Source organism: Aricia agestis, chromosome 6 (assembly GCF_905147365.1).
Source record: "Aricia agestis chromosome 6, ilAriAges1.1, whole genome shotgun sequence".
NCBI lineage: Eukaryota > Metazoa > Arthropoda > Insecta > Lepidoptera > Lycaenidae > Aricia > Aricia agestis.
The window spans coordinates 14,687,773-14,714,272 of record NC_056411.1 but is presented as its reverse complement, the minus strand read 5'-3'; the positions used below and the strand labels follow the sequence as shown (position 1 = coordinate 14,714,272).

General features: G+C 36.0%; 1 protein-coding gene and 1 long non-coding RNA gene across 3 annotated transcripts in view; one reads left to right on the top strand and one right to left on the bottom strand.

Moving 5' to 3' along the window:
- LOC121728430 (DNA ligase 1) overlaps positions 1–26,056 on the top strand; it is a 29,118-nt gene extending 3,062 nt beyond the window's left edge. Inside the window, exons 3-13 of one of the 2 annotated variants that reach the window (XM_042116625.1) lie at positions 16,572–16,984; positions 17,141–17,306; positions 18,544–18,754; positions 18,870–19,137; positions 19,295–19,404; positions 19,868–20,180; positions 20,397–20,594; positions 23,325–23,435; positions 23,659–23,810; positions 23,916–24,123; positions 25,795–26,056. In XM_042116625.1, coding sequence (XP_041972559.1) covers positions 16,572–16,984; positions 17,141–17,306; positions 18,544–18,754; positions 18,870–19,137; positions 19,295–19,404; positions 19,868–20,180; positions 20,397–20,594; positions 23,325–23,435; positions 23,659–23,810; positions 23,916–24,123; positions 25,795–25,992 — 2,348 coding nt within the window. In that variant the 3' untranslated portion in view covers positions 25,993–26,056. The remainder of the gene's footprint in view (positions 1–16,571; positions 16,985–17,140; positions 17,307–18,543; positions 18,755–18,869; positions 19,138–19,294; positions 19,405–19,867; positions 20,181–20,396; positions 20,595–23,324; positions 23,436–23,658; positions 23,811–23,915; positions 24,124–25,794) is intronic. The other variant, XM_042116627.1, reaches the window with a different exon arrangement.
- On the bottom strand, positions 7,428–17,835 carry LOC121728432. Its single transcript, XR_006035802.1, has 3 exons — positions 17,826–17,835; positions 17,546–17,549; positions 7,428–7,572 (listed from the first exon to the last, which is right to left on the bottom strand). It is a non-coding gene; the product is annotated as an uncharacterized LOC121728432 (long non-coding RNA).
- Positions 26,057–26,500: the final 444 nt, after the last annotated feature.

Below are 26,500 nucleotides of genomic sequence, written 5' to 3'. Positions count from 1 at the left end.
TTAATTTTCAAATTAATATGGTGTGTTCTGAACACTATGTGGCTGGATCCCTCCCAGCGTAGTAACCACGGAGTAATTAAACAAGTAGTAACGCGCGTAAAACGTGGTATCTGGATTCAATAGACATTGAAACGCGCGTATGGACTCGCGCGTAAAACGCCTCATCTGAACAGGCTCTTATCAAATACGTCCACTGGCAACGTACTCGCGCGTAGTACTGGACGATGCAAAAGCACCCAAATATCGCGACTCGCGCGTTAAGCGATCAGTCCCAATCATTGCACGCGTTTTACGCGCGGGTAAAGACACGCGCGTAGGCATCTGGAGGGGATATAATTATGTAGCTCTATTATCTCGGGTACGCGCGTAAAATGCGCGAGTCACGCATTCGCGCGTGAAACGCCTCATCTGGACAAGCTCTACGCGCGTTTCCTTACTCCCGCGTATAACGCGTGCAATGAGCGGGACTCTCGAGTCGAGAGTCCCGTAGCTCTACTAAAGTTGTAACGACAATTTTTAACCGATAATTTTTTGACCATTGCTCTTTGACAAACCCCGAGCTGGGACCTTTGCGACTCGGTCAATGACCAGGTCTGAGCACCGTAGGTCAGAATACACATGTCGACGAGTCTGCGTTTCAGGGAGATTGGCAAATCTCCCTTCATCAACGTCTTCATGGACCGGTAGCTCTTCCAGGCGTTTTCAATTCTACGATTGTCTTCCTTTCCTACTCTATTGTTAAAGGAGATTATCTGGCCCGATTAGATATAGGTACTCGTCGACTTATTGTAATTCTTGCCCATCTACCTCGATCCTACGTTTTCTGCTATTGGTCATTATTTGTGTTTTGGACCGATTCATCGCTAGTCCCACCTCGAGGCTTGCGTTGCTTAGGTCTTCAAGCATGGTTTGTGATTCCAAGGATGTGGGTTCAAAGAGAATAATGTCGTCGGCAAACCAAAGGTTTGTTAGCCTCCTGTCACCGACGACAATACCCCTCGTCGCTCATGAAGCCGCCAGTTTTCTAAATATTTCCTCAAGAACACTTGTAAATAGTTTAGGAGAGAGCGGATCCCCTTGTTTGACTCCTTTGAGGACTCGGAATGATGGACCAGTGCTATTTAGTTTTATATTGGCGGTACTGTTGTGGTAGATAATTTTTAATAGATCTATGTATGTGTTTTCTATGTTTTGGTTGCGGAGGGCTTGAAATATTGGTGTGTGTTTAATATTGTCAAAAACTTTTGTGTAATCGACGAACGCCAAATAAAGGGGTTTGTTGTATTCCGAGTATTTCTCAATGAGTGGGTTTGGAATTTCGCAATGGATTAGACAAGGTAATCTTTTCCATTCATAGAAAACTATTAAAGTAGGTATACCATGTTTTCATCTTTTTATTCCTAACTACGTTTCCAGTTTTTGCCGGAAGAACTAAACATAATTTGTCATCATGTACGGTCGAGGAAACGCCCACTTGAGTCGACATATTGTGTACAATTTGCTACTACTATTTTAAAGACTGCCATACTATCAGCTGCCAAGTAAATCATATCCCTAAATATGACATCGTCACGGTAAATTATATTATTATGTAGTTTAGTATTAGGTATACTAATATAAATACCTACTCCAAAAGGTGGAATCAATAATATTAGTTATTATAAGCTAAAAGCCTAGGTACCTACCTTTGTGAGGGCTCGCATCGTTTTTCTGCGTGGTAATAATCTTTAAAGCAGTTTTTAGGGTTCCGTACCCAACGGGTAAAAACGGGACCCTATTACTAAGACTTCGATGCCTGTGCGTCTGTCCGTCTGTCTGTCTGTGTGTCTCCAGGCTGTAACTCAAGGACCGCTATAGCTAGACTTCTGAAATTTTCACAGATTGTGTATATCTGTTGCCGGTATAACAACAACTAATACTAAAAACAAAATAAATTAAATGTTTTAGGGGGCTCCCATACAACAAACATTATTTTTTTGCCATTTTTTGCTCGATATCAATAACGGCAATACATAATCACTTGAAATATTCACGAAATACTCAGTTTCATTTGTACTTTCATACCTTATAATAAAATTTAAATAAATGAAATAATTAAGGGGGGCTCCCATACAAAAAACACAAATTTCAGCCTATTTTTGCTCTATAGTGGTACGGAACCCTTCGTGCGCGAGTTCAACTCGCACTTGGCCGATTTTTTTATTTATTTTAATAGTAAGCAAACCTTGACTGACCGATGACAACACATATCTACATTCTACATGATATAATAATTAAAATGTATGGGGAAACTCGTGACACTCGGGCTCTTGCCCATACAAAAGTGAAAAAAAAATTTCGTCTTTCAGCGCTGCTACTTTCACAGTGAACTCTCCACAAGGAACACGTACACACCCTAAAGTATTATCACTTATTTTTGTTACACACTGTAATGACAATACTGCTTCCGAAAGATACAAATGCAAAATCGAATTTAGATCCACCGTTTGTTTACAGACTAGCAATTGCGACGATGTAGGTAATGTAAAGACTAGAGAAGTATATCCGCCAATGTAGTGTTTATACAATATTATGTTCGACATCGTTTGTTCATGCTATGAAGATTGTCGCAATCATGGTGGCAATCATGGCTATCCATCATGGCCAAAAGTTAATTTAAAAAAAGGCCATAAAAGCCTTTGAGAACATTTTTTCATTGGCAGTGTGACAAGCCTCATTTTTGTAAATTTTTGCAAAGACCTATAAATTATCAGTAGGTACTATCTGGTACTATCACAGAATAGATAATAGTACAACTATCTTATATTTCTCTATGCTATAAAGCTAGAAACAAATTATCGGACGTTTTCATAATGGTGCTCCCACACCAATGTTTGTAAACATTTTCTAACATAAAAACATTTACTAACAAATGTTGTCAATTGTTATATGTTTTAAGTGCTCCTACATTGCCGTTGCCACATAGAAAATGTTTACTAACATCTTATAACATTTAAATCTGGTATTGGCTCGCAGTTTGGTTTGCGTTCTGAGGGCGTCTACACGAAAATGGAAGAGGATTTGCTCATTGGAATAGCTTTCATTTTTTGTTTAGACGAAAAACGCTCTTATTGGATGCGCCAAACCATGCCAAACGCTATAAGCCGATATATACGATGTGTGAATTCGGGTATCTGCTCCCGTATTACTCCGCGTAGACTATCGCTAAAGAACTTACGATTAGGGTTGCTGAGGATTCCTCTTCCGCTTCCTCATAATGAGGAAGTTCCGCAATATTTTGGGTTCCTCAACCGCTACCGCATCCTCATAAATAAAAATTAAAAAATCCTCTTCCGCTATCGCTTCCTCAAAATTTAAGAGGAATTTATGAGGAATTTCACTGCGCATGCGCGTCGCGAATCCAATCATGGCAACGCACACGCCAGAGCCAGAGAATTGTATCATTCACTCATCTTTTTTTTTGTGTGCGTTGTTGTGTATGTTTAGTTTGGGAAAATTAATGAATTCAGACCGAATAATTCGTGTAGTTTTGAAAGTTACAACTGTACCAGTTGTTCCTAAAGGTGTCCAGATGAATATACTAAAAGTCTCCGAGGGTGGGACAAGAGCCGGCGCGCGGTGGAATCAGGGGACTACGTTACGCCGATTTACTGTATCTGTCTCTAGGTACAGTTAATCGAGGTAACGTATTCCCGTGAATCTTCCTTCAAAGTTGATCCTATCTAAATTTATTCTTTTTAAATATCTTCAGGAAGAATGAGTCTATACCACTACGTTTTTATTTTATCGTAAACATCTTTCAAATTTATTTTATGGTCGGTCGATTGGCGGGGTACGGGGCATTATTTTTTATTTGTTAGTAAATTTAGAAAAAATCTAACGTAGCTTTAACAGATTATAGTACTTATTGTATAAAAATCATTTGTCTAAGCGCATTGTCCAGGGAATAAATTGGGGAATACGTTTGTATGGAAAAACAGTGCGAGCGTACCCTTTTAATACTCTGTATTTCCTAAAGTAATGATCGTTTGATCGTACAGTTTGGACGTAATTTATAGTAATGTAGATAATTAAGGTAGAAGTCACTAAAGAGATATTTTAAATAATTTTCGAGTCACAAGCAAAAACCTTCAAAAAGAGACCTTTCCCCCCCTTCCCCACCGCCGGCTCTTGTATATTCATCTTTTAGTATATTCATCTGGACACCTTTAGGAACAACTGTACCAACTTTCAAAACTAGACGAATTATACGGTCTGATCGTCGATTTTGAAACTAATTTTCTTAGACTAGTTACTGAACTCCTCCTTAATTGTGGGACGGATTTTGATGATTCTTTAGTGCGTGTGTTTTGAGAATGATTTAGATTCATAGTTTGGTCCACTGGAAAATGCCCTTTTAATTAATTTTTGTGTAATGTACCTATGTACCTAGTTATGTACAGACAGGACAAAGACTTTTTGGTTGGGTCCGCTAGTATTTATAATTTCCTATCATCCTCTTCTCTTCCTCATCCGCTTCCTCATCCGCATCCTCTTCCTCAAAAAATATCCTCTTCCTCATCCGCATCCTCTAAATTTGCGCGTGAAAATTCCTCTTCCTCCTCCTCTTCCTCATAATCACTTCCTCAACAACCCTACTTACGATAAATAACGTTGGAGGCGTTCCCCGACTCACCGCATATCTCGCCGCGCCGTCACGCCGCCGCGCCGTTTATAAAAGGTTAACAAACAAAAGGTAACACAGTAATAACATACACTTTTCATGCACTTTTTCCACTTTTATTAATTTATTTTATTACAATTATGTTTCACACGACCGGTTTCGATAAAATCATCATCAGGTGTAGTGCAGGTAATGTGTGCCTTTATCTCATTCATTTTTTATATATTATTTCTTCGATCCTGATAAAGGCATTAAATATCTACACGTTTTACCAAAAAAGCAGGAAGATGGATGCATTAGAAGCGCTAGAAATAAATAGACACAAGAAATATGGGAATCTTCTTAACGATCAGACATGCCTCTCAAATTCTATATTATTACAGGATACTTAACATTATATTGGACATAATTTTATTTTAAGTTTGACATTTAATTTAGTTATTAGAAATTTTATATAATATTGACATTGGCATTACTTTGACATGATTTATATGAATTTATTATTTTATGACATGATTTATATAAATATTGACATTTTATGAATTGTTATTATAATATTATTATTTATTAATTATAGTTAAGGACATTTAAATTGAATTTTTGATCTATTTAATGTAATTATTGTTTTTTAATTTAATTTTTTGACCTATTATATATTTATGTTGCTATTTAACTACAACTCCTATTTTAGTCATTAATTTATCAATATCAAAGGTTATACATTTAAAAATTTAATTTGTAATTTTTTTGGTAGAAGAAATTGTTTTTGGTAGAAAATTGTACTAAATGGTAGAAATTTTTCATGATGCTGACAACCCTATTTTTGTTTACCAATTTTTTAAAAATTTAAAATTACCTGCACTACACCTGATGATGATTTTATCGAAACCGGTCGTGTGAAACATAATTGTAATAAAATAAATTAATAAAAGTGGAAAAAGTGCATGAAAAGTGTATGTTATTACTGTGAAACATGAATTTCCACCAAGAAGTTACGGTACATTCAATATCATATATAAAAGGTACCTAACACGTCATGTTTTATTGTGTTATAATTTGTTAACTTACGTTTACTTTTAAACATTTTCTAACATGAAAACATTTTTAAATTTTTTTAACATTTGTGATTAAAGCTTAGGCCAAACCTACGCGACTAGGCGACTGCGAAGCGGAGCGTCAAGTTGTCAAATGTGTGCTTTGTATACAAAACACACATTTGACAACTTGACGCTCCGTCACTGACGCGTATGTTTGTTCTAAGCTTTAATGTTTTCTAACAAAATATGTTTACTAACGTTACTAAACATTTTCTAACGGCGGTGTGGGAGCACCATAAGTCGCGGCTGACGGATGCGGCTTAACAATGTGCACGGACTGCACCGCGGTTCATCCTCGGACGTCCGCGGATGCAAAAACATCTGCCCTAGTAGACAAGTGGCAAGCATTATCGTAAACGCTAACAAAATGTATGCGATTTGACATAATCGCTTCGCTAGCGAATACTAATGTCAAATCCCATGTCATTTTTTGGCGCTGGCGTTTACGATAATCGCGGCAGATGTTTTTGCATCCGCGGACGTCCGAGGATGAACCGCGATGCAGTCCGTGCACATTGTTAAGCCGCTTGGTCAGCCAGATTCTGTTCGGACGTCCGAACGCTCAAGGTCGCGTCTGCGACTTATGTCAAAGAAAGTGCACAGTTTAGGGTGTTTACACACGCGCCTAATACGTGATACCGTGCCACAGTCGCTGCGGCGCCGTGTGTAAGGGCCCATAGAAATACAGGGATGAGAAATGCAGCCGCACCGCAGCGGCACCGCCGCGGTGGCGGTGCCGCTGCCGCTGCGGCGCCTTGTGTAAACAGCCTAAGTGTATTTTGTACCTATTAATAAATAATAATAAAAATAAATAATAAAAATTGTTTTATTTCCGAATAGATTTGTAACATATACTTTCAGAACGTTGATGCTAATGGTGCCTACCACCGGTTCGGGAACTATCCCGGCGAGAAGAACCGGCGTAAGTTATTAATTTGATAGTTAACAAGACGCATCCGATGAAAACGTCCGATAATTTGTTCCCAGCTTAGGGCCAACCCACACCACACGTACCACAACCACACCACATCGCAACGACAAAATGTCGTCGAACAGTGGCTACGTGTGAATGGTGTCGCTGCAGCTTTATGTAGTTGCGTTGTGGTACCGACAAAATGCCGACGTGGTTGCGTTATCGCCACTCGCCAGTGCAGTGGTTGCGGTGTGGTTATGTACAAAAGTCAATAACAGTCGATCTATTTATTTAAAACGTAAAAGATTTTTAATATTGATATGATAATAACTTACGTAATAACTTGAGACAGAAGGTCCCCTAGGTAGGGACTGAATAAATTAACCGACTTGGTATTGCATGGATCTCATAAATTTTTACGGTATAAAAACTGAGTTGCGAGACTTGGTTTTTTTACAAGATGTTTTTGATGGGATCTCACATCTTTTTGTAGAGTCCTACTTTTCTCCTTTTTGGTACCTTTTACTAGTTACTACTATAAATATCAATAACGATTTGTATAAGAAACAAACAAAACTAGCGATTAATAATAATATAGTATTCAGTAGTGGATTTACCAATAGGCTAAGTAGGCTGGAGCCTAGGGCGGCAGATTTAGAGGGGCGGCAAATTTAGCTCCATTTTTTTTTATCTTAAGGAGATCGCACAAAAAGTCTGTCGTCTGCGATCTCCCTTACAGAAATAAAAAATCCCACCAAAAACATTTCTTGTAAAATATTGCCGAGAGGACCACATATTAGGTTTACGGTTTACCCTGTGAAAAAGATATGAGATCTCATGTAGAGTCAAGCTTCTAAATCTACACAGCCTAACTATACTGACCCTAACTTAAACAAATTCTACATACTTATACCAGTAAATATGTAAGTCTTCGCCGTTTCGCAACCGCACAAGGTGAAACCATGTGAAACATTGTGTGGTCGTCTAAGCAAAAAGTTTCAAAAAATGTTTTCGGTGGGATATGATTGTTAACTAAACTAACGTATTGAATTTCAATGGACAGTTATAAGGGCGGCTAAAATTGAATAGCCTACAGGCGGCAAATTTGTAAATTCGCCACTGACAGTATTACTATACTACTTGTCTTTCATGACTATCCAATATCCATACTAATCTTATTATAAATGCGAAAGTATGTTTGTTTGTTTGTTTGATTGTCCTTCCTTCACGGCCTAGCGAAGCAACCAATCGACTTGATTTTTGACGTAGACTTAGTTGAAAGGATGAAGAGTAACATAGGCTACTTTTGGTCTTGGGAAAACGTCAGGTTTCCAAAGGAGGTTTACAAGAATATTCGTATTTTACGCGATTTTTGAATTCCACGCGAGCGAAGCCGCGGGCAAAAGCTAGTGCTCGATATATATAGATACCTATCTACAACTATTACTCCTTCGAATATACGTACGGAAATATCGATGGTACTGGCACAATGATTCATAAATTGCAATTAATGTAACTTTGTAATCTTATACAATATGTAGGTATATGAGATTACAAAGTTATTCACGAAGTTAGAGAAAGAAGAAGAAAACTGGACTGTAATTATGAAATGTTTATTAGGTTTTCCCTTAATTAAGACACTAAACACTAGCTAGATATCTCTCTACCGACGATAAACCGGAGATATTCATGGTACGGGTACAATGATTCATAAATCGCAAATGTAACTTTGTAATCCTAAACATTTTTATGGGATTACAAAGTTATTTACGAAGTTAGTGTATATAGAAAACTGGACAGAAATTTTTCCTTGATTTAGACACTAAACACTAATTATATTCTAAATTTGAAGGTTCTATGTCTGCTAGAAGTGCCTTAGACTTTTGGTGATCGGCCAATCAGTCAGTGACAAAATTAAGAAACTTTAACAAGTTACAGTTCTTAAACTACTGGTGCAAATTGAATAAAATTTTAAATATACCGTGTTTATACAATGCTTGTTCACCAACTGAAAATTCAGGCTTGTTAGTTTATCCACAATGAAGTTATAAGGGGTCAGAAATAGCCTGAATTGGTTCGAGAAAAGGATGGTACGGCCGTGCCGCTTTTTTGCTCGACTTGGCGGGGGCCCTGCCGTGCCCCCAGATTTAAATATACCGTGTTTATACAATGCTTACTTACCAACTGAAAATTCAGGCTTGTTGGTTTATCTACAATGAATTTATAAGGGGTCAAAAATAGCCTGAATTGGTTCGAGAAAAGGATGGTACGGCCGTGCCGCTTTTTTGCTCGACTTGGCGGGGACACTGCCGTGCTCCCAGATATGAACGTATGGAAAAGCTGGAACAGCGGAGTGAGCATTTCTTTAAGGGAATAATAATATGTCACCAGAAATTTTCAAATTATCAGTGTTTCAAACGAAACTACTCCATCAGACGTCCGCGCGAAAGGTCAAAGTCGAGGTGCTGATGGTCTATTTGCAGCCAATGTAAATTATTTATACCCGACTGTATCACACAGACGTGGCTGGTGATGAAATGTTTTATTTGAGGCCATCAAGAAAATAGCTTTTCCTCACAAATCAAAAATTATATTGACGCTTGTTTTTGCCACCTTCTTGTACCGCGCTGAACAAACGTGCATTTTTGCGTAGGAAATCTTTAAAAAAATGTATATTTTGCAAGTTTTCTTAAAACCGAATTATCTACATTCAAAAACTCTACCTTATTAATAAAAACGTTATACTCCACTCGGGCTAACTTAGCGGTCATTGACTCCCTGTCAAAAACTTGTCATTTAACATATAAACCGCGATTGACAATGAAGTGTCAGATATTGTCAATCGTGGTTTTATATGGAAAATGACAGGTTTTTGACAGGGAGTCAATGACCGCTAGCGACAAGATAGCCCGAGTGGAGTATAGTAAGGAGGAGAATTATTAGGGATACTTAAAAAAAACTATCATCAAAGAAGCTGCTAGTGAAATTGATCGGATAAGAAGATAACCCAGGACTTCAGCTAGTGGGGGCAGCTCATACGACATAATCATTTTGCGCAGAGTATGGTAACACGTTTTTAATTCCCACTTGCTAGGAAAATAGACGTTTATTTTATCTTCCAGGGGGGGGGGGTCCCCCTGCCCCTACCTGGGTACGCCAAAATTGTCAATTTATTTGTGTGACGTTTTTGTCGTTTTTTTCTGCAGTATCTTAGGGTTGGAATATCCATTAAATTGAAGAGAATATCTGAATAATAAGTATACCGTCGAAGAATTACATGATAGCAGATAGTCCCTTGCTCTAATATTAATATTGTTGCGAAACCCCTTCAATTGACTTGTTTTATCGATAGTTTAAAATAAAATATGGCTTTTTATTTTGTGTTATTTGTGTGACGAATTTTTACCCCAAAGGTACTATTTAAAGAGTCAACGTACAAATGCAGTGTTAATACGGCAGCACTGTCATCAACAAAATTAACAAAAAAAATGCTAGGTTTATTATTTCAGGAGTAAATGAGTCTAAACTGGTCGTTACGTTTTTGTTTATGTGGAAAAAAATAAAAGTAAATGTGAATTCTAAGGTAATAAACAGATATTTGAATGTTATTGTATTATATATTTGCTAGCGATGAGGTCAAAGGTATTATATTATAAATCGCCCATTAATGCCTAGTTGCAATAAATAACTGAATTTATTCTAAAATTGTTGTAAATTCTAAGTCTTTTGTGTTGCATTTGTGTTACGATTATGTTACATTTGTGTTATCGTAACACAATCGATCTATAAAGCCGAATGCATAGTGGTATTTGGACGGCCATACAACGTGTAACTAAATTAACGCATAGCTTGAAAACTACTACTCGCGCTCATCATCACAAATGACTTTTGTATGGAAACAATACTGAAAATGTGAAAAAAATAGGTATTTTATTTCAACTGACTTCACTTGAAAAGTATGGAACAACTGATTTATTTTTTCGCTATTTCACTGTTACTTCCATACAAAAAGTTATTCGTAATGATGAGCCCTAGTAATGGTTTTCAAGTTGTGAGTTACTTACTTTTTTTTTATGAAATAAGGGGGCAAACGAGCAAACGGGTCACCTGATGGAAAGCAACTTCCGTCGCCCATGGACACTCGCAGCATCAGAAGAGCTGCAGGTGCGTTGCCGGCCTTTTAAGAGGAAATAGGGTAATAGGGGAGGATAGGGAAGGGAAGGGAATAGGGGAGGGTAGGGAAGGGAATAGGGTAGGGGATTGGGCCTCCGGTAAACTCACTCACTCGGCGAAACACAGCGCAAGCGCTGTTTCACGCCGGTTTTCTGTGAGAACGTGGTATTTCTCCGGTCGAGCCGGTCCATTCGTGCCGAAGCATGGCTCTCCCACGTATAAATTACATGTTGTACACCTGTGTCAACCAACCAACCCAGACACACATTTTATCTTGTATTAAATCGTCTTACAGAAATACAAAAATAAAAATTGTAGGTAATTTATTTCACCATTATGAAACCACCTTTATCCAAAAATCCACCACCTTTATCCAAAAAAAACTTTTGTGTAACGGTAACACAAAATATTTTGTGTTACTATTTGACAATTCTGGCTGCCTTACCCATATACAAACATAGTATAAGCTTGCACAGGTATAAGTATGTGCGTAAATGTAGAGCTTGTATGTCGCTATAGACTATGTTGATTACAATCTTGATCACGAGGCTTCAAGGGGCAGTCCCTAGTTCGAACACCCCTGCACGTGTCTGCATTACTCTAAACAAATGATTAACGATGAGTGATGAGTCTGATGACTGATGAAAATAATAATATGCACAAGAGGAAAGTTGCGACCCTACATTTTAGCTCAACGAAATTAAAAAACGGGTAGCGGAGGACATCATCGTTTTATCCCAAACAGCTTTATGTTTATCACTGTTTATTTTTTGATGCCGCTTTATTTTGGAGTATTTTTTTGAAGTGCATGTCACATAGTTGATATATTTACCTCCGCCGTGACGTCAGCACGTGATATTTGGCAGGGGTTCGGGCGTTAAGCGTCCGCCTCTCCAAAAGTCGCAGGTTTCTTAACTGGAGTGGAAGTGTTGTGATTTTCATTTTGTGCTCCGTTTTTTGTGGCCCTTGTGATATTTGACGGTACGTTAATTTTGAGGGTATCTACTTTACATAGCTCCTGAAAGTCTAGGCGAATAACCATTGTCCTCACGGCTTACTGAAACTTGCAAATCACGTCGTTATAATAACTAGAGATCGCCCAATGGTCGAAATTCGACCTTAGTTTCAACAACATTTAGGACTACTACCTATATTTTGTAAAAAAATATTGACTCTGGGACTCAGCTGATCTCAGACTGGCCGTGAAGCATTGTCTAATAGTATCTAAGATTCAATAAAAAAAACTATAATCCATTTTCAACAGACTTCAACCATAAACAAAAGAGTATAATTCGTAAGTATAGGCTTGTCACTCAAAAATCTGTCATTTTCCTAGTGTGTGTGTTGCAGTGTGTGTAATGTTTTGTTTGTTAAAAAAATGTACGATAAAAACATAATTTCAAAATAATATTAGCTCGATGCACTGCTTCACCATATAAACTATAAGTGTGCAAAATTTCATTCAACGATCGGTACAACACCAACTCCAGTCTTTTCTCAATTCACACAATTTATTAGATCCTCACCAATCTGGCTTTCGTTTCGGTCACAGCACTTCAACACTGGTGAAAATTGCTGACGACATTCGTCTAGGTATGGATCAGCAACATTTAACTATCCTCACTCTCTTAGATTTTAGTAACGCCTTTAACTCTGTAGATCATGACATTTTGCTTCTTCTTCTCTGCTCTCTTAATTTATCCCCCATTGTAATTGACTGGTTTCGCAGTTTCCTTCGAGGACGCCGGCAACGTGTTAAATTTGATAACATTTTCTCCTCCTGGCGTAACATTTTTGTCGGTGGCCTCAAGGCAGCGTTCTTTCTCCTCTCTTATTTTCCATTTTTATTAACTCTGTTTGCCGTCACATCTCTTCTTCTTTTCATATGTATGCTGATGATCTACAGATTTATAGACAAATTTTGCTTCCCTTGCTGGTTCATGGAATTTCTTTAGTTAACGCTGATTTAGAAAAAATATTGAAATTGAGCAAGGCCTATGGCTTAGACCTTAACCCTAATAAGACTCAATGTATAATTATTGGTATTAGACAATTGATAGCCAAAGTTGACTGGAACAACTTACCAAATATTATACTCAATGGGTCGATCATTCCTTATAGTTCAACAGTGCGTAACCTTGGGGTCTATTTTGACCGCACTCTGTCGTGGAATGTTCAAGTCCAGGAAGTTCGCAAAAAGATATCTGCCGCCTCTGCTTCCCTCAGACGTTTGAGTAATTTTCTCCCTGTTCAGACTAAAGTCACTCTAGCCCAATCTCTTCTCTTTCCGATCCTTGATTACGCTGATGTTTGTTACAGTGACCTTAATGAACTCCTTCTCTCTTCCCTCCAACGTCTCCAAAATTTATGCATCCGGTTCGTGTTTGGCCTCCGCAAATTTGACCATGTCTCAGAACATCGGTCTAAGCTTAAGTGGCTCCCGATTAAATTACGCCGTCATTCTCATATTCTTCACCTTCTCTACAATATTCTTTTTAATCCTACAACCCCTGACTATCTCAAAGTTAAATTCAGTTTCCTTGGCCATAATAATCCTTCTCTACGTTCAGCTAACAAACGCACTCTTGCCTTTCCTTCTCATAAAACTTCTTTCTATGACTCTTCTTTTACTATTTCCGCTATCCGCCTCTGGAACTCACTACCCGAATCTATCCAAAATTCTGAATCTATCAATATCTTTAAAAAACGTTTAAATAATCATTTCTTGGACATAACTCTTTCAATGTGAACATATTTAGTGGATATAAGATATTATGATATGTATTATATTTAAGTATGTATATTATATGATTATTAATTATTATTATATGCTTTATATGTGTAAATCGTAAGTATTTTGTAGTTTATTTTATATATATAATACTACGAATCATAAAAACATTACTTTTATATGTTATATCTTTTACGTAAAAAAAACTTAGTTTTAAGAGACTTTGTTTGTCATAATCCTTTTATTTCTTTTTTTAAATATCCTTTTTTATGGTTGTCTGGAAGAGACCGCCAATTTGCGCTCTTCCTAAAAATTGTTTCTCTTTCGCATTTTGTATTTTTTTTATGTGCAAATAAAGAGTTCATTATTATTATTATTATTATATAGATATCAAATGTGACAGTTTTTGCATTCATATTGATAAATGCAAAACCTGTCACATTGCATCAAACATCATCATTACCATCAGATCCATGATTACAAGATACTGCACTGGTAAACGACGATAGTAATTTTAGTTTTTAGTTACCACGTGGGATGTTCTTTGTATAGGTACCTATCGATCTATGAATGATTTAGTACCTATTTAAATTTGATTTTCACGTTCAAACCATAATTACGTCTCTGCTGCTGGGAATCGCATAAATAATAAAACTTTTCAATTTCGTTGGGTAACTAAATTCATGAACGACAAACAGTTTTCTTGGAACTACATAAAATATTTTTAATGTATACCTAACTCACATTATTCAGAAGTCAGAACTCATTCAACTTTCAAGATATGTATTAAAAAAAATTGTAGTAAACTGTAACAACCATGATTTTCACAAACAAGACAGATGATGCTTTTTTTTATCGACAACCTAGGAGAGAGAGTGAAAGAGTTTACTATTTCCTCCTAATTTTATACTTTATGGGCGGTGGCGGCACGAATGGGCCGGCTCGACCGGAGAAATACCACGTTCTCACAGAAAACCGGCGTGAAACAGCGCTTGCGCTGTGTTTCGCCGAGTGAGTGAGTTTACCGGAGGCCCAATACCCTACCCTATTCCCTTCCCTACCCTCCCCTATTCCTATTCCCTCTTAAAAGGCCGGCAACGCACCTGCAGCTCTTCTGATGCTACGAATGTCCATGGGCGACGGTAGTTGCTTTCCATCATCATTTATTTCATTAAAAAAAAACTACAAAATCCTTCGTCTATAATTAGGTTCGTACAATAAACACGACACGATCTTATTAAATTGGCTAACCTTGATGTATGAAATGAGAACGCCAAAGCATTTATAGTTTTTCATTGTAAGTGTTCACTGAAATACTAGAATTAAACTGCCGCACTCATAGTGGAACATTTTACTTACATGTAATTAATTCAAAATTTTGTCATAAGCACGATACATTATCTGTCAAACTCTTCATTAAATTGAAGGTTAATCATAATTAAATGTCTGTGAGTACGGCGGTTAGTGATCTATCATCACCATCAAGATTTTAGGCTCTACATGATACCGATAAATAGATACGCTTTCTTAATATAAGAGAATTTCATTCATGAATGTGTGAGTGACAAGCTTTGACTGGTGGTCAATACTGCGGTCTCAAAGAAACCGGCATGAAACACTCTGATGTTACGATGTCCATGTGCGTCGGCTTATTATTTGGAGATCCGTCTGCTTATTTTCCTTGTAATTTTATAAAAACATAGCATACCCTACAGCATTATTAGCTGAATTAATTAACAGTTTTGCTACATCTGAGGTTAATCTCAAGACGTATCACGTATTTAAACACGCCATAGCGATAGAATCGCCTACTACATTAACTAATCAGAATTTACTTTTTTATAGTTTTTTCTTTATGTGAACGAGATTATGTCGGGTTTTGTTTTCATCGCGGGATAAACGATGAGATATTCCAAGCCGACGCCTCGCTCTCGCGGTATTTTTAGAGAGGACAGACGCACAAAACGACCGTGTTGGGGTTATACGATGATTTATAACCAACACACTTCTTTTGGATTTAGTTTTATCACTATCTTTTTTATTTAGCACGTAAATGTTTCATGAAAATTACACAAGGAATCTTAACGACTGATCACTGTTCACACCACATTTTCTGTAGCCTTATTAAAATTGTTTGCAAAGCGTACCACAATAATTTCTCGATATATCTAGTTTAAATAGTTTTATATTGTGTTGATTGCATCCTGTGCATTATCAATGAACGTTATCCTCTCATTTTCATCGTCATCATCATCATCCTCTAATGTCTACCAATGTATTACTTACGTATTTTTAGTCACCCGAACCATTGCAATAATCTGTAAGTATGAGTATGAGAGATATAAGACGAAAGAAGATTAAAAATATCTCTATAAAATTACTAAATAGTTAGATGATTTTACGCAGACGAAAATTATTATTTGTCATGATTTAATTAATAATTATACTCATACTGTAACACAAATTAGCAAGACCCACACAAAACTGATGTTAGCACGTGTTATTCTTCCAATGCATTTGATGACATTCGGCTACGTAAATAAACATGGCTGCTGCCAAAACGCTCGTCCTTGCTAGTTTATCGGATTTTCACGCTAATGTTTCCAACAGTTAATTGAGCTGTGCACTTAAAAATAGTAAAGATTATAACCTAGTAGTAGTAAGTAATAGTAAAGTAATCTAGTAGTGATATATCATTTCTGAAGAAAATGATGCTCGAAACTTATGATCATAGTATTATGTATTATGCATTTGTCTGGAAAAAATGTACAGTGAAAACCATTCATTTTTCAAAACAAAAATTATGCTTATATTTTCCCAAAAATTGAATGTATTTACTTAGGTTTAGCAGTTTAAGCAATATATAATAACCGACAGACACACAGTTTGGGTCATATTCTCTATGGTAGGATAGGGTATACTTATTACCTAGTACCTTAGCCTTACCTAGTTGTGCTTTTATGTTTTCTTTAAAAACTATTTTACATTTTACAGCTGTTTTGAAGAAGCAATCGACCATCAGAGACAAGGGTGAAAACGGCATAGACGAACCCGCAGATGACAAGCTTGTCAAGCCTTCCGCGGCCAAGTTAGCAGACAAGTCGGCTCGAGCCGGGGATGAGAAGCCCAGATTCACAAGACCTACACCCAAAACACCAGCGAAACCAGAAGAAAAACAAACTAATGATAAAGCTCCTTTAAAAACTGTAAAAACAATAGACGATAAGTCAAACACTACAAATAGTATAAACAAAAAGCCAGTAGATAGAAATGAAAAGTTAAATATTACTCCTAATGGTAAGAACGTTCAAGATACAAAAAAACCTGTAGCAAGTAAAGAAGACAAGGGCGAAGACACAAAAATGGATACGAAACCTCCCGCTGCAGCAGATAAGGGTCCATCGAAGGTAAATTTAGACTCTATCTAAGATTTTTAAACAATTTAATCCTAAATTAGAATATTTCTCAAAACATTTAGAAACTGACTTATTCTTAGTTGTCCCACAAGATATAAAACTATTAACTAACCCGGAAGAATTGAATAAAAGTTATATCTTTTGCAGCTTCCACCACGCAAGCCCTCTTTACAAAAAGCTCCATCGAAAGACGATGTAGCGCTAAAGAAATGGAGAGACCCACTTCACGAACGTGTCAAAGAAAACATCGACAAGACATTGAACAATGAAATTCCTAAAGGACACACTCTAACGAAGAACGAAAGCTTAAGAAGTGAGTAGACTCTCAGTATAATCATAATTAAACACAAAAGTTAGTACGAACTACGATGTCAAAAATCTGTCCATTAAATTATATTCTGACTCTCGTATGGTAACTTTCTCACGTGCTATGGATTCCTTTATATAGCTAGGACTCATCATTTATTTCAATTTTAGAACTACACTCATTGTATCAATAATATTTTTATCTTTGTTGTGATTGTCTCAGACAATACAACATTATGTTAGCACCTATCTATATATCTACGCTATTTCTCTTTGTAATATTGGCATTGATGCAATGGGAAATACAAAAATATTGGCAAACACATGTATCATTATCTATTTTTATATTTATAACATGTACAGTTTATCGACCCAATCGTCTGATAGATATAATTTAAATGGCTTGTTTCAAAAGTCAGTAGTACCTAAAAATATAATATTGGTTATTTAATTACAACTGACTTTTAGTGAAGTCGAAGTTGTTATCGCAAGTTTTTGTTTGCTTAGTTCTTGACTGATCAGCGACCACTTTTTAAAAAAATTATCACAATCAACTAGCAATCAATGTATTTTTCTATTTGTTTTATATTTAGGTCTTTACGTTTCAATTCAAATTTTAATGGTCAATTTTTATCGATATTTCATATGAATTTATCACTTGCATATTCTGGCCATTAAAATTCCATTGTCAGATGTTTGGTGCGCTCAGGAGTTTGTGGTCTAAATCCGATCCAAAATAGTCTGCGATAGTTCCGCGTGCGATGCGAGCGCTGATCAGGTGTAAATGCACCAATTCAGTGCAAATGATAAATCGTTCAGTGATTATAAAGTGAGAACTTTTGTGCTGCACAAGTAATTCTAAATTCTTGAAGTGAAAAGTGAATAGTGAACTATAGCAATAAGCATAATGAATGAAGGAAATATGTATAAAGGTGATAAATCTTCATTCTAACTTAGACGATCAGCAAAATTGCTACAGAAACATTATTTTGTTCACAAAATATTAAATGCACAACATCGACAATGATATTTATTTGTTTTAATTTGCCTTATTATTATTTTTTGCTTGAAAAATAAATGTTATTTCTACTACAAATAAATATTGATAAACCACCCATTACTTTACCTATTCTTTTACAAATATAAAACAATAAATATTTAGGAATTTTCACAAAGACAAATCATTCAGGTCCTGTTGTTATTTGTTTGTATTTTTATATTGATTATAAACTTCCATCTTTCAGATTTGCTAAAACCAGCACCTCCACCGATGCCTCCGCCACCACCACCAAAGTTACCACCACCGCCCGAATTCAAGAAATCTCCACTAGATCCAGACAAACTTAAGAAGATCGAACAATTACGCAGTAGACCTCGGAGAAGGCCAGACTGGAGTGACATGATGAAGGAGGTCGAGCAAGGCAGGAAACTTAAGCATGTCGTATGCAACGATCGGTAAGCTTGTAAAAAAAGAAACAAAACCAAACAATACATTGAAGTACTGTAATGCTATGATTATAGAAATGCTGTACGTAATATATTATTTAAAGTATACATAATAACATTTAAGGTCCCAGCCTATCATTACGCGATCAGTAGTCGTCAAAAACAAAGGACAATTTATATTCGAGTCAGAAGCGCCAAACTCACACAATGAACTCTTGAAAGAAATAAACAAAGGAGTTAAATTAAAGAGAGTGAAAACAAATGATAGAAGTAAACCTAATTTGGAAGGCTTGAGAAAGTTCAGAAGACAAATGACGATAGAAGAGCAAGTTCAAAAGTCAATGTCACAAGCTAATCTAGCCGCATCACCTTCTGGAACCAATATAGCTGAGGTATGAAGAATTAGTTGAACTTTTATAAGTAATTGTACTAAGTATTAGTATTATTATTATTATATCTATGACTTTATGGCCAACGGGTGCTAACGTTGGTAACAGATGTAATTTCTAGGTATTACACAAGGTTCAAGTCTTTAAATGTATGTTCCAGGGACCAATTCCAGCAGCACCTGAAGAAGATGACATTGATGAGATGGATGACATTGACAAAGTTCGTGACGATCTTCAGTCCACCAAACAACTTTTAGCTATTGAATTAAGGTAATTTTATGATATTTTGTTTTTAAGAACATGGAATTCTTTTATTTTAATTTATATTATTTAAACAGTAAAATGCAATGGAGCGCAGTATGTTGGGAGTAAGTCTTCTGGACAAAATAAGGAACACAATACTGCGCTCACAAACAAAAATCACGGACGTAGGAGTTAAGGCGGCTAAGCTAAAGTGGGATTGGGCTGGCCACGTTAGCCGTATGCATCCTGACCGCTGGGCAAAGATATCGACAGAGTACCTGAAGATGGAAGACGCAACCGTGGTCGACCTAGGAAAAGATGGCGCGATGAGCTGGAGGCGTACCAGCCGGGCTGGCCAACGGTGGTGCTGGAGCGAGACAAGTGGAAGACCCTGGGGGAGGCCTTTGCCCAGCAGTGGGATAGCATAGGCTAACAAAAAAAAAGTAACTAGTAATGCACTTAACTAATGAAAACACAAAAATGTTTACAGAAATAAAGAGGCACAGGAAAGAGAACATAAACGATTATTAACGAGGATACAAAACTTAGAAGCAGAGTTAGCAAGGGAGAGAGCAATTATTAAACAAGAACAACACAAAACAGTAATTTCAGTCACTGATGCTTACGACGAAAGATTAGTAACTAACCTTAAAATGGAAGTAGAGAAAGCTAAAGAAACGGCTGATAATATAGAAAAACAATATTTAGAAGCTGCAGAAGAAAGAGATACAGCACAGTCAGAGCTAGAAGAAGTAAAGAGAAGAAATGCCGAATTAGAAAAGAAATTAGAACAAGCTCTTGCGGTATGTATTGTCACAGATGGTTTATATTTCTTGTTATTTATATGTTTAAAATGCAAAAAAAAACATATCATGCTTTGCAGTGTTTAAAACAAACTATTTTAAATTAAAGCCATATTTCAGTCGTTAATTTGAAAGAATTTTATGATCTTATAATATTTTTAATTTTATGCTTAATACTAAATGCATATGTTATTGCTTTTACTTACAATTTTGCAGAATAAATTCGAAGAGCTTTTACAATCAGAGGAACCTTTGTCTTTCTATCAAAAGAACCAACTAGATTTCTTGAAGCAGTGTAGGTTACTTAACATTGATGTAAATTCGCCAGAAGCTGAAAAATTAAAATTGAGTTCGTTTGATGCTAATAACAACAATTTATATAATGCTGCTTTTACTAACAATAGCTACGATGAGGTAACACAATATTTTTTTAATGACATAAATAACAAGATGAGCCCATTATCATAGTTAAACACTACTATATATCGCTAACTAACATCTAACAGATGTTGAGATGAAATATTAAGAGTACTTAAGAAGCGCTTAGCTTGCCCTTTGCAAAAGTTCAACACCTAAGTAGGTACTATATCTAGTAAGATAGAGATGGGAGATAATTTTTTGATTGAACGTCCCAACTAGCAAAAAGATCGTTTAAGCAATTACTCTCTCGACTATGGATCGAAAAACACTCGTATATGATCTTAATATACCAAAAAGACGTATAAACGCATATTTCTAGATAATATTGCATCGAAAGCCTTTTGGCTATATAAACAAGTCAAGTAAACGTTTACTCGGCAGATTTATATCGCATTCACTCGATAATTCGATAAATATAAATATATTTTCTAATGACTTTACATCCCCATAACTCTTGTTAAATATTTTTGAAAGCGATTGAATTGCCGTATGATCGTCACACCACCTTTTATAGCAGTATCATTTGACATTTAAATCCGAGGATGATTTTGTAGAGTAAAGGCAATTCATTCAACAAAATAGCATGGCATTTGCTATTTCAGCACTCAATGTTATATGATAGCTACTGGGAGGCTAAGACCCAGTTTCATCAAGCAATCTATACTAATATTATAAATGCGAAAGTATCTCTGTCTGTCTGTCTGTCTGTCTCGCTTTCACGCCAAAACTACCGAACCGATTGTAATGAAATTTTGTATACAGATAGTCTAAAGCCTGAGAAAGGACATAGGCTACTTTTTAACTGGAAAAAAGGGTTGTAAGGGGGTGAAAATACGAAAATTTGTTCAAATTAAGTTAGTTCCGAAAATTCATACTAGATGGCGCCTTGCGTCTCTTACATCGCGCTAACGCTTGCGCAACATCTTTCTATAAGAGGTGGTATGGATTTTTTCCGATTGTTAACTCTTTTTTACGTTATTTAATAAGTCAGTACTTTATATTATATACAGTGACGTAACCTTAAACCTATCAATGATAAATAGTTTATGGGTAAAGTTGTTTAATTGGGGGGCCAAATAAGCTTTAAAATTGGTCATAAAATATAAAGTTTAATTTAAAAAAATGAAATACTATGTGCACACTGCACAGCTGTTTTGAGTTAAGGGGTACCAGGGTTTTTTTATAAAAGCTTTTGACACCAATTTTGTTGACATCGCGTGCTATAAACTGAAGTCCACGCAAACAAAGTCGCGGGCAACAGCTAGTGTTAAATAAATAATGGCTTGTTAAATCAGTTAATGGCCTGTTAGAGCTATCGAGCGTTCCACCATGCCCTAATGTCATGTTAAATCACCTAACACGGCGTTAAATTTAATTCCTGCTATGGAGGTCCGTTAAATATTTAACAGGCTGTTATATGAGTCAAAATAACAACTTTCAAAGACAATTACATAACAATATCAATAAAAGAATCTGTTTTGACTTTTGAGTCTTTCCACCATGTTTCCGCTACGTCCTTATTATTAATTATTTTCATAGTTATGAATAATTTTTTTTTTCACTTTGCTAAAAATTCAGCCTTCGGATTTTCCTTGATATTGCAAATATACTAACTTGTATCAAAATTACCAAACCGAAATATGTAAATAAAAGTTTGTATTATGATTCATGTTTTCAGCTTTGACAGATAATAATTATTAACCTGGTAAATTAAGAAGAACTATTATAGCGTAACAAATGTATGCGATCAGTGATATTTTAATTTGGTCGCATTATCTACTATTATACTACTATGGAAGAAAGTGACACATTGCAGCAAACATGTCGTATTAATCTTGTACATTGCAATTTCGTCGCCTTATAACAAGAATGAACGAATTGATAGTTGTTCACTCGTTGTTCACTTAACATTGCATTTACTAATCCGCTGTTAAATTTTTATTGTGGGACATAAGTATTTTAACAGTCTGTTTAATTTTCCAAGGTCCGTTAAGTAATGCCTTGTTAGGATTTAACAAACAGAGGTTGGTGAAATTGGGTCTAAACATTTTACTTAAAATGTGAGTTATACAGACGAAAAAATTTAAATCCGCATAATATGTAAATAGCTTTACATAACTAAATGCACTTTCACATTTTATAATTGTGAAATTGTATCAAAATTTATAAATGGCAGACTACTTTGTAAATGTTTAATATTTAAGTACTTTGTTCTTTTCACGGACAACATATGAAATAAAACATAATTATGAACGTCGCTTGATTCTTTTTACTTGATTAAACAGTCGAGCGATAACAACTGGGCTGCTATTTTACCATGATAAAGTTGTATGAAAGAAGTTCTACTGGCTTGTAAACAGCTAATTTGTGGAATAAAGGCAATCTGATATCAATTCATAGAACTTATTACATTTGAGTTGCAATTACTCGGTATTGTTACGACTATTGTTCAAGTCATGATTATACGATATTCATAGCATTTAACAGCTGAGAGTAGTGTGCCCAAATCGCGTCGAGACTCGAGAGAACTAACTCGACATATTAAAGATCTCTCTCTCTACACCAATAGCTAAAACAGAAACGTGCTGGAGATTATTATACGATTTTATTTTGCTAGTTGGGGTACAACGATATTTTCATGTTTTATACGTTTTAAATATTTAACTATTTACCAAAAGGCATATTGTATCTGCTGCTAAATAAAAAGAAATCAATATTTTCCAGGGAATTATTCCATCAAACGTTGGGTCGAGACGATCCAGCCATGCCATTCGGCAGTTGTCTGTTACTAAAGACAACAGCTTTGAGGAGGAGGAAGAATCAGAAGAAGAAGAGGTAAACTCCCCTTTTAAATTCAATAAATAATGCGTGGTAGACTACAGCGTCTGCACGTGGTCTGCACATCACAAGGAAAGGTATAGCAGAGCAGCTCTTAAAAAAAGAAGATATTACGTTATTATTTATTAAATTAAGTGTCATCAGTCATCAGTCATGTCATCAGTCGTTATTATTTATTAAATTAAGTGTAACATAATTAATTAGTATATTATTTTTCCAGGAGGAAAGCGAAGAAAAGAAACAGAAGCGTATGGAGAAGGAAATTCGCAATATTAGGAATAAGATTCGACACCTCAAAGAGAAGCAGGAAAATATGAAGAAAGAGAGAATGGCATACAAGATGTCACTGAAGAATCAACAAGCCTGTCTAAAGTAAGTTTTCTTTGAATTAATTTTTGATTTACAAAAATTAGGTGAACCGAATTTAAAAATTTCGACAATTTGATATTTCAAGATACAATTTTATCAATTTTATAGAGACGAGAAGAAGAAATATAAAGAACTCAAGAGAGAAGTCGACAAGATGGCTGCTATGATGAAGGAAGTTGGCTCCGAAGATGAAGAAGAAGAGGAGGAGGAGGAAGAAGAATCTGAAGAAGAGAAGAAGAGTGAGACCGAAGAAGAGACTGAGACTGAAACAGAACAAGACACGGAGAGTGAGACGGAGAGTGAAAGTGAACCTGAGGTAAATCTAGAAGTATCTAAATAATCTCATAGAAATTCATATTATATCATGTTGCGATTACTTACCTCATTATGCATTCTAATTTTTCTAATATTATTATTTTGAGTAAAGTAGCATACTCATAAAGTCATAAGATAACTCATAAGTAATGTCCCTTCAGAATATAGATTTTAAGTTTAAGTCTGTGAGTCTGTCCACAGCATCGTAGGCTACAAATTACAATGCTAAGGAGCTACGATTCAGTTTATCCGCACATGACAATAACTGAAAGATTTTGGACTAGTTTTTTTTTTTCAAAAATAATAATATAATGCACTAGATGTCCCGCGCGGCTTCGCCCGCGTAAGTTAGGAATTTTACAGAAACCGTACATTTTCCCATAAAAAATATTTCCCCCGTTTTTCCTGAGTTTCTTCGGTCGTATTAGTCTTAGGGTGATAATATAATATAGCCTATAGCCTTACTCGATAAATGATCTATCTAATACTGAGATAAGTTTTTAAATCGAACCTGGAGTTCCTGAGATTGACGCGTTCAAGCAAACATACTTTTCAGGTTTATAATATTAGGTAGGTATAGATTTTTTTTTATTATCGCTTGACAAACTCGAGTCTCGATCTAAAAGACTATGAAATGGTATAATATGCTAGTGATGATGATGATGATGAATGTAATTTGCATTGTAGCATATGCTTTCTGTTCTTAAAACAACGCCGAAACTCCCAAACTTGTATCTATAAAGAATCGGGAGTTCTCTCAGCACCTTCCTAACCACGGTACACCAGGTATATCTCGGTGCAAAATCTTACTTATTGGTAGCATATGCTTAGAATACTTCTCACGAAACCGAAGTCACCATAATATGTTTCCCTATAAGTTTTTTTTTTTTTATGAAATAAGGGGGCAAACGAGCAAACGGGTCACCTGATGGAAAGCAACATCCGTCGCCCATGGACACTCGCAGCATCAGAAGAGCTGCAAGCGGCGAGCGGCCTTTTAAGAGGGAAATGGGGTAATAGGGGAGGGAAGAGAAGGGAACAGGGGAAGGTAGGGAGGGGAAGGGAACAGGTTAGGGGATTGGGCCTCCGGTAAACTCACTCACTCAGCGAAACACAGCGCAAGCGCTGTTTCACGCCGGTTTTCTGTGAGAACGTGGTACTTCTCCGGTCGAGCCGGCCCATTCGTGCCGAAGCATGGCTCTCCCACGTATAAAAGTTTTGAGGAGTTCCCTCGATTACTTATGGATCCTTCATCAGATCACCACTTTTGTGAATATAATACCAAATTGGGATGATACCCTATATACCAAAAGAAAAATTTTGAAAATCGGTTAACAAACGGCGGAGTAATCGTTGAATATAAGAAAACGAACATAACACCTCCCCCATTTTGAAAGACGGTTAAAATTGTAGCCTATGTGTTATTCTGATGTATAAGCTATATTATTGTAAAGTTTCATTAAAATCCGTTCAGTAGTTTTTGCGTGAAAGAGTAACAAACATCCATACATCCACACATCCATACATCCAAACAAACTTTCGCCTTTATAATATTAGTAGGATATATTGTGTTGAACGTAGAGTGTTTGTTAGTGATGTAAGAAGGGTATTAACCATTAGCTCTCTGTTACATAGTTCGGAGTTAACGAAATTCATTTTAATTTAATTACAGGACGCACCTCTCCCAAAGAAGAAAGAAAATCTCTCGAAACGTCTGAAGAGACATGAAACTAGAGTCAACGCTTTGAAGAAAGGCAACACTCTACTCATGGCTAATGTGGATCGTCTCAAGGACGACGTGCTGAAACAGAAGGAGGAATCTATGTCCTTACAGAAAGAATTAGATTCACTTATTGACGATCTTGAATAACTCATTTAATTTGACGATTTCTCATTTAATTACGTCACAAAAATGATAATGTTATTATTAAATTCTTTCGTATCATTTTAATGCATATTATAGTAAAAAAAAGATCGTTTTTTATATTTAATGACTTAGTACAAAGCTGCTTCCGTTAGCATCATTCACATCTTATTTAATGCTTACACCCATTCGGGCACTCCTTTCTTATCTTATTGTAAATAAGTTAGATTTAAAACTGAGCTTCATTTTGGCGTAAGCAAGTTTTGATAACTACTTATTTCGATTAGAGTCCTATTTGGAACTAATTTTTTCTAAATTAAGATAAAATTTTTGTGATCTACTGTGAATCGGTTACTTAACAAAATATTTTTAAAAATATTTGAGAGACTTATGTTAAATGATTTGCTGCGTATTAATAAGGACAATGCTTAAAGGTCTTTGGGACCGAACGGTGAGCCATTATACAAAATATTTTTTCGTCAACTTATTTTTCAAACAATCACCATAGTCCATA